The 13443-nt window shown below is 40.4% G+C and overlaps 2 protein-coding genes across 2 annotated transcripts; one reads left to right on the top strand and one right to left on the bottom strand.

Moving 5' to 3' along the window:
• Nucleotides 1-1330: 1330 nt before the first annotated feature.
• nsun4 (NOP2/Sun RNA methyltransferase 4) lies at nucleotides 1331-10427 on the bottom strand. Its single transcript, XM_072363111.1, has 8 exons — nucleotides 10290-10427; nucleotides 9842-10061; nucleotides 5161-5287; nucleotides 4932-5086; nucleotides 4684-4841; nucleotides 4451-4575; nucleotides 3059-3191; nucleotides 1331-2898 (listed from the first exon to the last, which is right to left on the bottom strand). Exons 1-8 carry the CDS (start codon nucleotides 10398-10400, stop codon nucleotides 2755-2757), a joined length of 1173 nt encoding a protein of 390 aa, XP_072219212.1. The 5' UTR covers nucleotides 10401-10427; the 3' UTR covers nucleotides 1331-2754.
• Nucleotides 10428-10552: 125 nt separating this feature from the next.
• Nucleotides 10553-12520, top strand: LOC140268313 (cytochrome b-c1 complex subunit 6, mitochondrial-like). Its single transcript, XM_072363114.1, has 4 exons — nucleotides 10553-10706; nucleotides 11121-11186; nucleotides 11754-11912; nucleotides 12001-12520. The coding sequence occupies exons 1-4, from the start codon at nucleotides 10659-10661 to the stop codon at nucleotides 12031-12033; spliced, it is 306 nt and encodes a 101-aa protein (XP_072219215.1). The 5' UTR covers nucleotides 10553-10658; the 3' UTR covers nucleotides 12034-12520.
• Nucleotides 12521-13443: the final 923 nt, after the last annotated feature.

The raw sequence follows: 13443 nt of genomic DNA, 5'->3' as shown, positions 1-13443 counted from the left end.
GCACTCACTAAGGTACATTTTGATCATAGTAATACAGTAGTTTTACCGAGCTAAAGAACCAGAAAATTGCTTTCAACAATATTTCAAATGATTAATTGATTTTTTTTAAAAACACGACACTGGTTTTGCAACTTCCAACAGTTCACAGTGCAACTGTTTAAATAAAACCATGGTAGAGAGAATTATATCATGTATCATTACATCAACCTTACTGTTGAAAAATCCATCCATTTCTATACCGTCGATCCGTTAATCGGGTAGCGGGTGGGCTGGAGCCTATCCCCTGTTGAAAAAGGATTAGTTAAAAACTTGCAGCCCCACACAAGTTGCAGTTTAAAGTCAGGTCTGTTCAGTTTTGTATATAATTTAAGTTTAGACAGTCTATGTAGAAATTTACCTATGAATTTCATTAAAGTGTATTTATATTTGGCAAATAAACCAAATGTACAGATGGAACAATGACAAGAGACAGTGGTTCAGACTGAATGTAGATGTCGTTGTAAAGAGGCTACAAGTTCTAAAAGGTGTCACGTTTCTTCAACCTGACAGCACAGAATACAGTCACTTCAAAGGTGAGCACCTGACCTTACTCCTGAGTTCATAAGAAAAGGATGGGCTACCAGAAAAGACTAAGAATCTCCTCCTGCCACTGCTGCCTCCAGCATAGAGGCATGAAAAACAGAAGAAGTCCATGTACAACCTTGACAGAATGTAGTTGGACCTCTTAAGTACAGTCTGACATCCAATATGTCCCAAAACGACACTATTAAGTCAGTAAAAATGTCTTGAAAAATCATTCAAAAATTACAAAAAGAACTAAAATAAAAAAAAAACAAGGGAAATGGAAAATGCCAGCTTTTTCACTTTTTATCCACTCAAATGTCAATAAAACAAATAGCTTTATACACTACTTTTTTTTACTAGACTGAAACAGACTGTAAGATGCTTGTGAACAGAAATTAATGTCATAAGTGAAAAGTAAAAGCAGGAGTAGCTGTTGTCTGGAGAGATGGGACACACACACAAAATGGAATTTTACATCGAACACGAGAGATGTCGCCTGTATTATTTATTTTTTCATCACAAAATATGGTCATCTTCTTCCCTACTGTCACACTGCCAGTTGGGATCTTCACCTTCAGGTTGAAGGCACCACAACAGCACTGCTTAAAGTACACAGACAATAACTAAACTGATACCTTACTGATCACCTTAAATGACTTATATATGACTTATTATTATCATTAAACTATTTACCAACCCACTCTGGGAGCTAGATTTTTCTCTGGAGTTCAAGAAGAATGTGTAGCTTGGAAAAAACATGAGACTATTAAAGTGTTTTGCATGTTTATTAGAAAGATTTAAATTGTATTTGAAAACACAACAGAAGCAATGTTGTAGAGTTAAATCCATAATATTCATCTTTCTAATACAAAGCATGTCGCCCTAACACAGGCTTACACACAGGGACACAAATGCACAGCGCTTCATTGGCTAATTCAATAATAAAGCAAGCAGCCAGTCGAGTCTATAGACAGGCAGAATGGAGAGTAACTCATCTCTAACAGTCTGCCGTCTCCTGAGTGTTAAAACATGTAAATTTATGTAAGAGCCCATAGGAAACACATATTTACAATACGTTTAGGTAATCACAAGATATGCGAAGAGGCATTCAAGGCCCTGGGGACAAATGCAGTCAATACAAAAATAGTTTTTATGTGTCATTAATTCCCTCTGCATTCCCTGATACATCCCCCTTTTGCCACAGTAATACAGTAATCACTCACAATCGCACAGAAAATTATCTGCACTCATCTGTGGAATAAAAAAGCGAAGGGGCAAAACAGGGCGAGTCGTCCCATTTTAGGTCTCTGCTGCCTCTTTAATGTTCATCTGGGAGCCGCATGGCTGCCGACCATCACTGCACGGGGATGGAGCTTGGCTCCAGCACTTGGAGCAGCTTAATGACAGTGGGAAGTGGATTCATTTCACACAAACAAATAGACACACCTACACATATATATATATATGTATATATGAATAAATATATAAACACACCCCTTTTCCATGGTACATTACCTGACCAGGACAACATAAAGGGTCATCGGCGGTGTGATGGCAAAAGAGCCACCTCTGTCTCACATTAGGGTGATAAGAGGAAACATTTCACCTCTGAGTGATGTCAGTGTAAAACGGAGTCAATCCAGCTATAGTAATAAAAGTTGCACAGATTCAGATCTGAGAAGCCAAATGGTCAAAGAAGTCATTACCTGCCTTTTCATTATCTCCTCCTTTCAGATAGAAGCGTATCATGTTATTAGACAAAACAATCAAACCTGATGAATAAGCAACAAGCCAAAGCCATTTTCACTGCAGAGTTAAAAAGAGCACGGAATTCTGATGGAAATCTGGGTCTCAGTAATGTGAACCTGAAACATCATCTCCAAGCATCTGACACAGTGCAGGAGAACACACATTCTGGAGTTCCTGCAAGCTTTGTACATTTATGCTTAGTGTCCTCTAGTGGACATTGAATATAATATCCTCCTTAGTTACTGTGGACACCAATGGGGCAAAAATGAAACTACATATGAAAAACACGCATTCTAACTGCTCCATAACACACAGCAGTTCAGCTCTGTCGGGTGGATCCAAAGTTATGAAAAAGTCCAGGTCCATCAGCTGGAAATTCTGAGTCTAAAAGGAGTTTATTTCCAAAAAGCTTTTAGGTTAACACATCCACCAAAGCACACTTTACGTAAGCCTCCTCAGCTTGCACAAGTAAATGGGTCCAAAGTTAGCGGCCAAGTGTGGGATGACCATTTCACCCAGGTGGAGGTCAGGAGTGAAGTGAAAGGTGTTCCTAAACATTTGCGTGAGGGGTCGCAGACTGACAACCTGCGTACAGATAAGATCAGGACAAAGAGGGAAGGGAAACAAAAATGACCAAATTTGGTGCGATTTGAGTTTCTGTGTTCATCAACAGGTAATCCAAATCTTTCTCTCAATCAAACTTACATTACTATTTACAATTACTAGTTGATAGTGTCCCACTAACCTGAAGGTGGATGCCGTGGTTCTCTTGAGCTAAGTATATAGCTTGTTCAACCACACCCAGGTTCTGGTTTAGAGACAGGGTGCAGGTGGAGTAAAGGATCTCCCCTCCAGGACAAGCAGCTTGGATTCCAGCGCTGCAGTAAAGACAAACTTTGGTTTCAGAACCATTACATCTGAATTACAGTGCCCGGCAATAGCTCTGAAAAGAAATGCTTCACTGATTTCTGTTAAGAAATGGAAGCACATGAACATAACCACTCAAAAGTTGTGAACACACCTGCTCATGCGCAGAATTACCTATAATAATGACACCTTATAAACGATGAAATGGAATCCTGGCAGACGAAAAAAAAAGTATTTAAAAAGGCTGCATGTCTTTTTTAAAGCAGCCACATTTAGCCTTGATGACAGCTTTTTACCCTCTTGACATTCTCTCAACCATCTTCACAATGCAGTTACCCGGAATGCTTTTACATCAACAGATGTGCCTTGTCAAAAGTCAACTATTGAACTTGTAGTGTGTTTGAACTCACAAGCTGTGTTATGTCAAGGCAAAGTTGACCGATTATGTCAAGAACTGCTCATCTAAATAAAGAGATCAAAAACACAAAATGACTTCAGATGTGAAGGTCAGTCAAAGAAAACTGCAAGAACACTGAATATGTTTTCAAGTGCAGTTACACCAAACTGACTCTTATGAAGACAGTCCCTGAACACGAAGACCAAGGCTCACCTCTGCTGCAGAGAATAAGTTCATTAGAGTTACCAGCCTCAGAAATCATTAATCAACAGCACCTCAGATTAGAGTTACGAGAAGAGTTTAGCCTTCATGGTCAAACTGCTGCAAAAAAAACTTCCAGAAGGACACCAATAAGAAGAAGAGAACTGTTTCAGCCAAGAAACACAAGGAACAGACATTAGACAAGTGAGATGCAGGAAAGAAGAAGGGATGGTATCTGATCTGCGTGTGTGGTTCTCATAACGAAGCAAGGTGTGTATGAGAATAGCATGAGACTGTTCTAATCATTCCCTTTGGAAGCCTCCCCATCGGGTAAGAGACCTCAGATCATGATGTATGACACATTTCTGGATTGCATGACCACCAATTAACCTAACAGGCATGTTTCTGGATGGTGGGAGGAAGCCAGAGTACCTGGAGAGAACAAACACATACACAGGGAGAACATGCAAACTCCACACAGCTGGGATTCCAACCAAGAACCCTTTTGCTGCGAAGTGATGATGCTAACCACCACACCATCGTGCAGCCCTTCATCAGAAATGCACATCCTTAAATTCTATATGTGTTACTTCATAGAAAATAGTCAAAATAAAGAAAAACATATGCATGAGTGGGTGTGGCCAATTTTTTCCCTGTTCCCACCAAACTTACAGCAGCAGTTCCAACTGTAGCTTCGGCAGCATTCGCCTCTCACCGGTCCTGTTCTTACTGAATAAATTGTTGTCATCCTCCATGAGTGAATGTCTGTCTGTGGTGCAGGGAACATCAACAAGGACCTGAATTCAGAGACGACAAGAATCGGCAGTGTCTGAATTAGTTTACTCAGCTATCACCAATGTGAATTTTCTGAAAAGGTTCAATATTGTTGTGTGACAATCACTTACTCTGTCAAAAGTGTTACTTTCAATCTCACCCCATTTGGTGCCATCAAAAGAGGTGATATGCAGATTCTCATCTGTCAAAAACTTAGGAATGTAGCTGTGGAGGACTTTTCTCAGACGCAAAGTTCGAGACACTGACGAGTCATTTATGCACAAAATCCCTGTGACATAAAGAGAACATAGTGGACAATTAACAGAAAAGCCACTGACAGAGTAAGCAAGAAAGACTTTGTCAAGAACAGTCTACTTACTGATCATCTGAGTCTGAAGTAAAGCCCGGGTCTTGCCACCTGGAGCAGCACAGAGATCCAGCACAGCATGACCCTCTTGAACATCCAATGCGAGACAAGGCAACACAGACGCTGCGTCCATCAGGTAGTAACCCAACCGGCCAAACTGGTCTGGTCTTCAGTCAACAAGAGACACATGAGGATTAGACCACATCCTTTGTAATGGAAATGTTTTCAGACTTTTGCTCACCTTGCAGGCTTGAATCGTGTGACATCCCCTCTCGGAAACACAAAGCACTTTATATTTGGGCTTAGATGTAGGGGAGATGGACCATCAACGTCTCCATCAGTGGGAACATCCCTGGATTCCTCCTTAGCTGTGGGGACAAATGTATTGTCATTTATTAATAGCAGTCTGCTGTCCAGGTTGGTCCCAGTCGACTTTAAGCCTGCTGTGGTTGAACCTATTCTTAAAAAGCAAAACATTGACCCAACAGTTTCATCTAATTTTAGACCAATTTCTAAACTGCCTTTTATGTCCAAGCTTCTGATGTAACAACTTTTTCTCTTCAACTCCAATCCTTTTTAGATCAACATAATTTTACAGAGGTCTTTCAATTCAGGTTTTAAAGCTTTAAAATAGCACTTTTAAAAATGTTAAAATGGCCTTTTATCTATCACAGAATCTGGAAATCTAGTCTGAAAATGTAGACCATAGTGCTTATTTCTCGTTTGGAGCACACAATTGGGATTAAAGGACTTGCATTGAACTGGTTCAAATCTTATCCGAGTAACCAAGCTTGTACAGTTAGGGGAGGTAACACTTTTTCACCAAAAGCTCCTCTCTCATGTGCTGTTCCACAGGGGTCCATTCTTGGCCCCTTGCTGTTCTCATTATATATGCTTCCACTGGACTCAGTTATTCAGATGACACGTTATATCTGCCACTGAAGCGTGATACCAGTACTCCTCTGAAGGTTTTATTTGACTGCTTGAACAATGTTAAGGCGTGAATCGCTCTAAACCTTCTCTACTTAAATGAGCAAAAAACAGAAGTCGTCTCACGGAAAAGAAATCACATAAGGCCTATTTTAGCTTTTTTTTATTTAAATTTTTTCATAAACTGGCTAACTGTGCGTTTTAGAATTGATTAAGATTTTACTGTTTGTTTTTAAAGGTACCTCAGTGAACTCCTAGTCATTTACATTCCACATAGACCAGATGCTTTTAACTGTTCCTAGGTGTAGGCTAAAAAATAGTGGAGACCAGGGGCCTCATGTACAAAGGCGTGGATTTCCTACTGAAACATGGCGTACGCTCAAACCAAAATGCCCTCCAACGTACAAAAATATCCGGATGTATCAATGTGTGCGCACGCATGAATCCAAGCACATTTCGTCTGTACATCCCAATCAACGTGGAACTGAGCGCACATGTCGGAGTACCTGACTCCTCCCTGGCCACGCCCCTACTTAAATATGCAAAATATGCTAAGCCCTGCACCTGCGATTCCTCTCTGTAGGATCAGAAAATAAAGAAAAAAGAATGAGTAAGACGGGAAAAAGAAGAACTTCAAGGAAAGCGAGATGGAGGTGCTACTTTCTGAAGTGGAGGCCCGCAAAAATGTGCTCTTTGGCACGCTGTCCTACGATATAAGCAGCAAACGTAAGAGCAGTGGGTGGGAGAGCGGGAGCGAGGCCTTTAATGCTGTGGAGTCTGAGAAGCTCACACAAGCAGAGGTGAAGAAGAAGTGATCCGATATTAAGGTGGATGTGAAGCGGAGACTGGCTGCCCACCGCCAAAGTGTGGCCAAAACGGGGGGGGGGGGGGCTGTTTGAACAGAGTCGGCACAGCTATGGGTGACACTGCTCTCTCAGGGGTGTGGGAGTGTGGGTGCCTCTGATTACCCCCCAAGGTAAATACCTGTATTTGTGTAACTCACAACAAACGTGTTCATACAGTAACCAGAGGAGAAGTGCGCCGGGGAAAAAGTGAGGCTGATTAAAACATTTCACACTTTACGTACAGGGTTATTAACATTTGCACACAGAGACGATCAGGGGCTTATTAGAAAGATCTTAAGCTGTAGTTTAACCAGCAAAAAGCAGCAAGTTACTAACTTTAACCACCAATTATGATGCTGTGAAGACGGGATAGAAATTGGGGGAGCAAATGCTCAGTGCACATCACAGGGAATGGATGGTATATATTAGGACAATTACACAAATAAAGTTACTCACCAAGAAGCCACCCATCGCACAGTGACAGCTAGTCTGTTCACAACAATTCTGTTACTGAATGTTTGAATCGTGCGTTGTACCTCTCTGTCTCTGAACACACGCTCTCTTCCAATTGCACCATTTCCAATGTCTTCCAACACCGCTAAAGCAGCCATTGTTTTTAATAGTATGCATTGCAACACTTTGCATGCTTTTATATCCACTCCAACTGTAATTCCAGACACATCAGTGTTAATTGTTCATCAGTGTTAATTGTTCATGTGTCTCAAATGTGTACATCACTCATTCTAGGGACAAATTGTGTTCACATTTATTTATTCTAACAGTTTCCCAACATCGCCTCTAAATGTCGCCAAAGAATCAACAGCTGTATAAAGTGCGTACATTTCCATGGTCATTTGATGGTCTTGATACATCTGATCGTTGACGTGAAAAAGTTCTTACGCCACTTTTTTGTGCGTACGCACCCTTTGTACATGAGGCCCCAGGCCTTTGCAACAGCTGCCCCTAGATTATGCAACAATTTGCCTCTGCACACCAAAATCTCCACAAATATTTATGTTTTTAAAACACGTTTGAGATCCTACTTCTATTCATTGGCTTTTAATTATTGTTTGACATTCTTTTGTTGCTTTGTGTAGTTGTTCAACCTTTCTCATAAACTGTTTTCTTTAAACATGCTTTACAAATAAATTTTAAAAAAAGTTATGCACACATTTTCGTGCATAATCCTACGAATATCCGTCAACAGGAGCGACCAGTGCGCCTGCGCAAAGCCTGAAGTCGTAACGGACGTGCCTTTTATTCACAAAGGAAAATAAACATTTTAAAATAGTTTCGACATTATAATACATTGTTGATAGCGAAAAATGTACTTTTTATTTTTACAATCTTCCTTCAGGGAATGTATGCAAGCTTTAGTTTGTTAGTTATTAACCTGTAGAGGTTATTTTTGTTTCGAACGTTACTATGGTGATTACTAAGGACGCTGCTAGCTTCCGTAAACGTCACGTTAATCGCCATAGGCTGCTTTTTTGTTAGTTTGTTTTAATTTGCTCTTGTTCCGGCTTCGCTGCTGAAACACGCTATAAAGGAAATACACGCAGGCAGCGGAGAAATAAGTTTGTTTTGGATAAACAACCTGAAAGATCAATGCCCACTGACATCTTCTGCATCGAATCAGAGCGCCGAGGCGAATGGAGAGAATAATTATATTTACAGGAGGATGTATTCACGGACAGCTAATATATGAACAAATAAAATAAAGATAGGTTTTATTTGTCATTCTCATGCGTCACATAAAAAGGAAATTGTGTTTCACACATCCACCGTTTGGAGATCAGTGCAGTTAATTTCACCAATAAATAAGGAAACATGGACAAATAAATCAAACAGATAAAAATGGTCAGGGATAAAAGAGAATACAAATGATCATTAAATAGGTGCTCTAACAAATAAACAGCTACAGACACCACACACTCAGTTCTGCTTTGAGCTAAACTAACACAGTTTGGACAGAGTGGAGCGAATAAAATGAGACCCAGGCTGGCTGAATTTACTGCAAGATCCAAATGTTAAGAAACACTGTAAGTGTACGTAAATCCCTTCATCATCTTCACATCATCGCTAATAAACAACATTTGTAAAGCTATGTATGCAAAAATTAAAACTATATATCCAGATACGTATTGGAACTACAACTGAACTACAACTACAACTGATGTCTTGGTCATCTACGACCATCCTGTCAGCCTGGGGAAAGGTATACAGTAGGTATAATTGGCCATATTAGGTCATTAGAAAATATATGAAACTCACTGTAAATTATGGGGAAAACAGGGTCTAAACTGGTCCAAATTTCAAAGTCTGACAGTGTATTAAGCAGACATCAATATTTTGAACACGTGGTCACTAACTACCCCTTAAAACACGTTTGAATTATTTGATTTTTGATTATTTGATTATTTCATCCAAAATAATTTCAAAGTCGGCGTCCATCGGAAGCTATTTAGATAACTCGCGATCGGCGTATATCCATATAACGGAGTGAACAGGGCAGGGACGATGCAGCCTCTAAATAAGGTATTATCTGTCTTCATTTCACCAATACTTTAAGAAGAATGAATTCAACGAACGTATGAAGTGGTCCCAGTAGAGTGCCTGTGTAGAAATCCCTCCATTAGCTCTCCTATAGCTGTAAGTAGCCACATAACAGCAGCTATGAGCTAACAGAGCTATAGCACACGTTCGTTCATTCATTCATTCATTCTTCTTAGAGTATTGGTGAAATAAAGACAGATAATGCCTTATTTAGAGGCTGCATGTCTTTGCCCTGTTCACTCCGTTATATGGATCTCGAGTTTTCTAAATATCTTCCGAAGGACGCCGGCTTTCGCCAAACTGTTCTCGGTGAGTAGATAAACGCATTTCATGCCAAAAATAAGGTCTAGGTTTAAAAATACCGGCGTTCCCTTTTAAAAAGGGTCTGAGAAAGTACACCTCAAAGGGCCTTGAAAATTAAACTTTGGTGTAGAACAAAAGTGAAAACATCATTGGAAAGGTCTTGACCTAGGGAGTAACAAAACAGTGGGCAGCTCCTGCTCCTCAGAGGTGACCTTTGAACCTTGAACCTGAGACACGCTTGAAGGCTTACAGAGCAGCAACAAAATGGCCTACAGACCAGTTACCTACCCTCTCCATCTCTGTCGCTGATGAAGTCTCTGCATCCCTGGGCTTGGAGGTCTGCAATGCCAGCATCTTGTGAGAAATTATTGAGAAGAGCTCCATACTTCCTCTCCGTCAGCAGTGCGACTCGGACTGAAGGCCACAGCTGCCCCAGCTGTGCACCATAGGTGGCATCGAAGTGTTGCAGGGCCAGCTGGGTGGGAGGGTGCTTGGGACGTGTAGCAGCCTGTCCGAAAACAAGGAAGCTCAAACGTCCCCATAGCCTATCTTATTCAGCCATTCCATGAGTTTTACTCTCGATTTATATATGTTCCTAAACAATTACCTATGATTATATTCAACTACATGAATAATTTACTTTAGCAATAAAATGATCTTCTAACTGAACGAGACACATTTTTTCAATTAACAAACATCATCAGCTACTTTATAAATCATTTGGTTGAGAACCTACCCATTTCTCTTTCACTCGGTTTCGTCTTGGCATTAGACTCCTTAAGTATTTAACCTTTCTTAACAAAAGTCTGTTGACGTCCAGGAACAGTGACATGATGCTGTGCGGCATTTTTTATGGTCCGACTTTTCTGCTATATTCACAACATAAGTTCCGCACTTGAATTTTTCAGATAGGCGGAGCTTACACAAACTCTGTATGTGATTGGACTATATTGACTTCCAATAGTAGCTCTTAACCAATAAAAAACGCCATCAAGCTATTCTCGTAGTTTCCGGCGTGTGACCGACCCCGCGTCCTCAAACCTGGACACCGACATACTAGCTCTTCTTTCCGCTGTGTTTTCCACAAAATTTCACCGACGTAATCATGGGTTTTGAGAGGAAAATGCTCACTTATGGGGATCCGGACGACGAGGTACTGAACAATATACGATTATGTATACGATTTTTTTAAATGTCTGTGGGTGTTGGGCCGTGTTACCCAACAATGCTACACTGTTTAGCTGTATTTCCTGCAAGTTGTGGCCAGCCTTTTAAAGACATTGAAATATGAAATGATATAACCATTTGCCGAAACGGTGAAAGAAATTGTACACGAGTTCAAAGTTTAAATATACACTTTGGCTTTATAGTTATAGAGCGAATATTTTCCCTTTGTGTTACAGAGAAAAGTCAATAAGACATTAAAACAGACAGAAATAGAAACACTTTCTCTTGATGATTTTTAACATGCTGATAATGTTTTTTTTTTATTTATTTACGGTTTCTGAATAAGCTTAAATGGCGCAGATCAAACTAACCACAAATGATGTTACTTGCCACTGACTAGGAGGAAGATGCACCTGCCGAGGAAGAAGAAGAAGAAGAGGAGGAAGAAGAGGAGGAAGACATGGTTGTAAGTCTCATCAGTCAAAGAAGAAACCGAGTCCACCTCAGTTGACTTAATTATGTCTTTGTTCTGTATTGTACAATGATGAAGCACTTTAAAGCACCTGAATACCATTACAAGGTACTTTTTCGGTACTTCAGAATTTTCTGCCACCCTGCATTTCCACTACACTGCCATTCAGAAGCAGACTTTGTTCTCTTTGATCCTGTATATTTTTATCATAGCTTTGTTTTCTTGTGATTTTTATTGCTCAAAAAATATAAATTTACTCTAATTTGAATTGTCTGTGGCATTAAAGTAAACAAAATGATGCGATAACTAATGTTGTAATAATTATATTATAACGAAAGCCTATTCAAGGGCTAGTCAATTAGCAAATTTCTTCCTCTCCATACTTTGAGTTTAATAAAGCAAACATATCTATTTTTTTGGTATTGTTCATTTGATTTAAGTAATGACAACTTGAGCCCTTCAATCACTAGTTTGATTCTAAAATCCCCATCCCCAGCGTTCATTGTCATGTAAGGCTTTATTTTGTAAGTATATCACAATTCCATCCTTTATGCGCTTCAGGACCCTCTAGAAGTGATACGAACCAAGTGTGAGCAGACTGAACACTGTGTGCACAACAAGGAGCGTCTGGAGCTCTGTGAAGCCAGGGTCGGCTCCAGATCCAGCACTGAGGACTGCACAGAAGAACTCTTTGATTTCCTCCATGCACGGGACCATTGTGTAAGTCGCACACAAAGGGAAAGGAAAAGATTTGAACGTTCTTTGCCTTCCAGTAAAGCTACTTATTGTGCTGTTTTCCTCTTTACAGGTTGCACACAAGCTGTTCACCAATGTGAAATGACCTGCTGTGCTGCTCCCACACATTGAAGCTGTAGAATCTATTTAATTGTTATCGTTGTACAGTAATCAGCAGCTATGAAGTCTGTTCTTTCTAATCATATCAGATCATGTCACCCCTTTGTATTCAGTGTAGACTTGTTGGCAATGTCAGAAGCAGCATCGACATTAAGAATTACTGCTACTTTGCTTTATGGATGCATTAAAAAAGGCGAAGAAGGGCCCAGACTCTCACTTGTCTAGTCGGATCATATGCTGCTCCACTAATGGAGTTTACGCAGGCATGCTTATGGATGACATTGTTCTGACTAGAAAATAAAGTTTTTCTTTGGTTTACCTTTAGGTGCATTTATTAAAATTACAAGTTTACCGTACCAATGCTACTGTAAGTTGTTTGCTTATGAAAACTTTGGTTAATGGGTGGGGTATATGACCAATTTTTCATCACAGCATTAGAAATTACTGACATACTATTAAACTAATATCATTTAGTTACCTTTCTTGTATTTAAACTAGTAATCATAATGTGAGAATTTGTGAATAAATCTTCATCCTATTGGGGAGGTGCAGCAGCAGACTTTGGGAACAATTACTAACAAAAACACGTGCTTTGAATGCAAGTTTGCCTATTTATGTTTCAGTTTCCCTATATTTGTAGAATATAGAAGGCACCTGGGGCGGCTGTAGCTCAGGAAGAGCAGTCGCCCACCAATCGGAAGGTCGGTGGTTTGACTCTGGCTTCCCCGGCTACATGTCGAAGCGTCCTTGGGCAAGACACTGAACCCCACGTGGCCTCCTGATGTATCCATCAAGGTATGAATGTGTGGATGGTTAGAAAGCACGTAGTTCTGTGTATCTTAAGACGTGCTGTATGTGTGAGTGGGTGAAGTTGGCATGTAGTGTTAGGAGCGCTTTGAGTAGTCGGTTCAACTAGAAAAGCGCTGTACAAGTCCATTTACCTGCACTACACACCAATCAGCCTTAACATTATGACCATCTACCTAATCTCATCCTGTCCAAACAGCTCTGACCAGTCAAGGCGTCAAACAACATCTGAATTTGTCCTGGAGTGTCTTGTACGACAACCTTAGCAGAGGATCCTTTAGGTTGTGGGGAGGGTCTTTGTGTACTGGGCTTGCTTCCCTTCTGATGCTATCAGATTGTATCTGGAGAGTTCAGAGGTCCGGGGAACACATCAGGCTTTTTAGCCATTCTGAAGCTGTTTTTGCAAGAGTCAGGGCGGCTCGTTACGGAAGTGGTGTTGCCACACTGTATGGCTGTGGGGGGTGATTGGTCTGCAGAAATGTTTAGGTAGATGTCAAAGGGAAATCCATTTGAGTCTCAGGATGCAGGTTTTCCCAGCAGAACATTGCACTGGATCAAAATGAAGAAATGAGATGAGAAATGTTGCTCA

The sequence above is a fragment of the Leuresthes tenuis genome, unplaced genomic scaffold (genome assembly GCF_036924035.1).
Source record: "Leuresthes tenuis unplaced genomic scaffold, fLeuTen1.0.hap1 SCAF_14, whole genome shotgun sequence".
NCBI classification, from domain to species: Eukaryota; Metazoa; Chordata; class Actinopteri; order Atheriniformes; family Atherinopsidae; genus Leuresthes; species Leuresthes tenuis.
The sequence above is the reverse complement of the archived record's forward strand: the minus strand, read 5'-3'. Positions and strand labels throughout refer to the sequence as shown.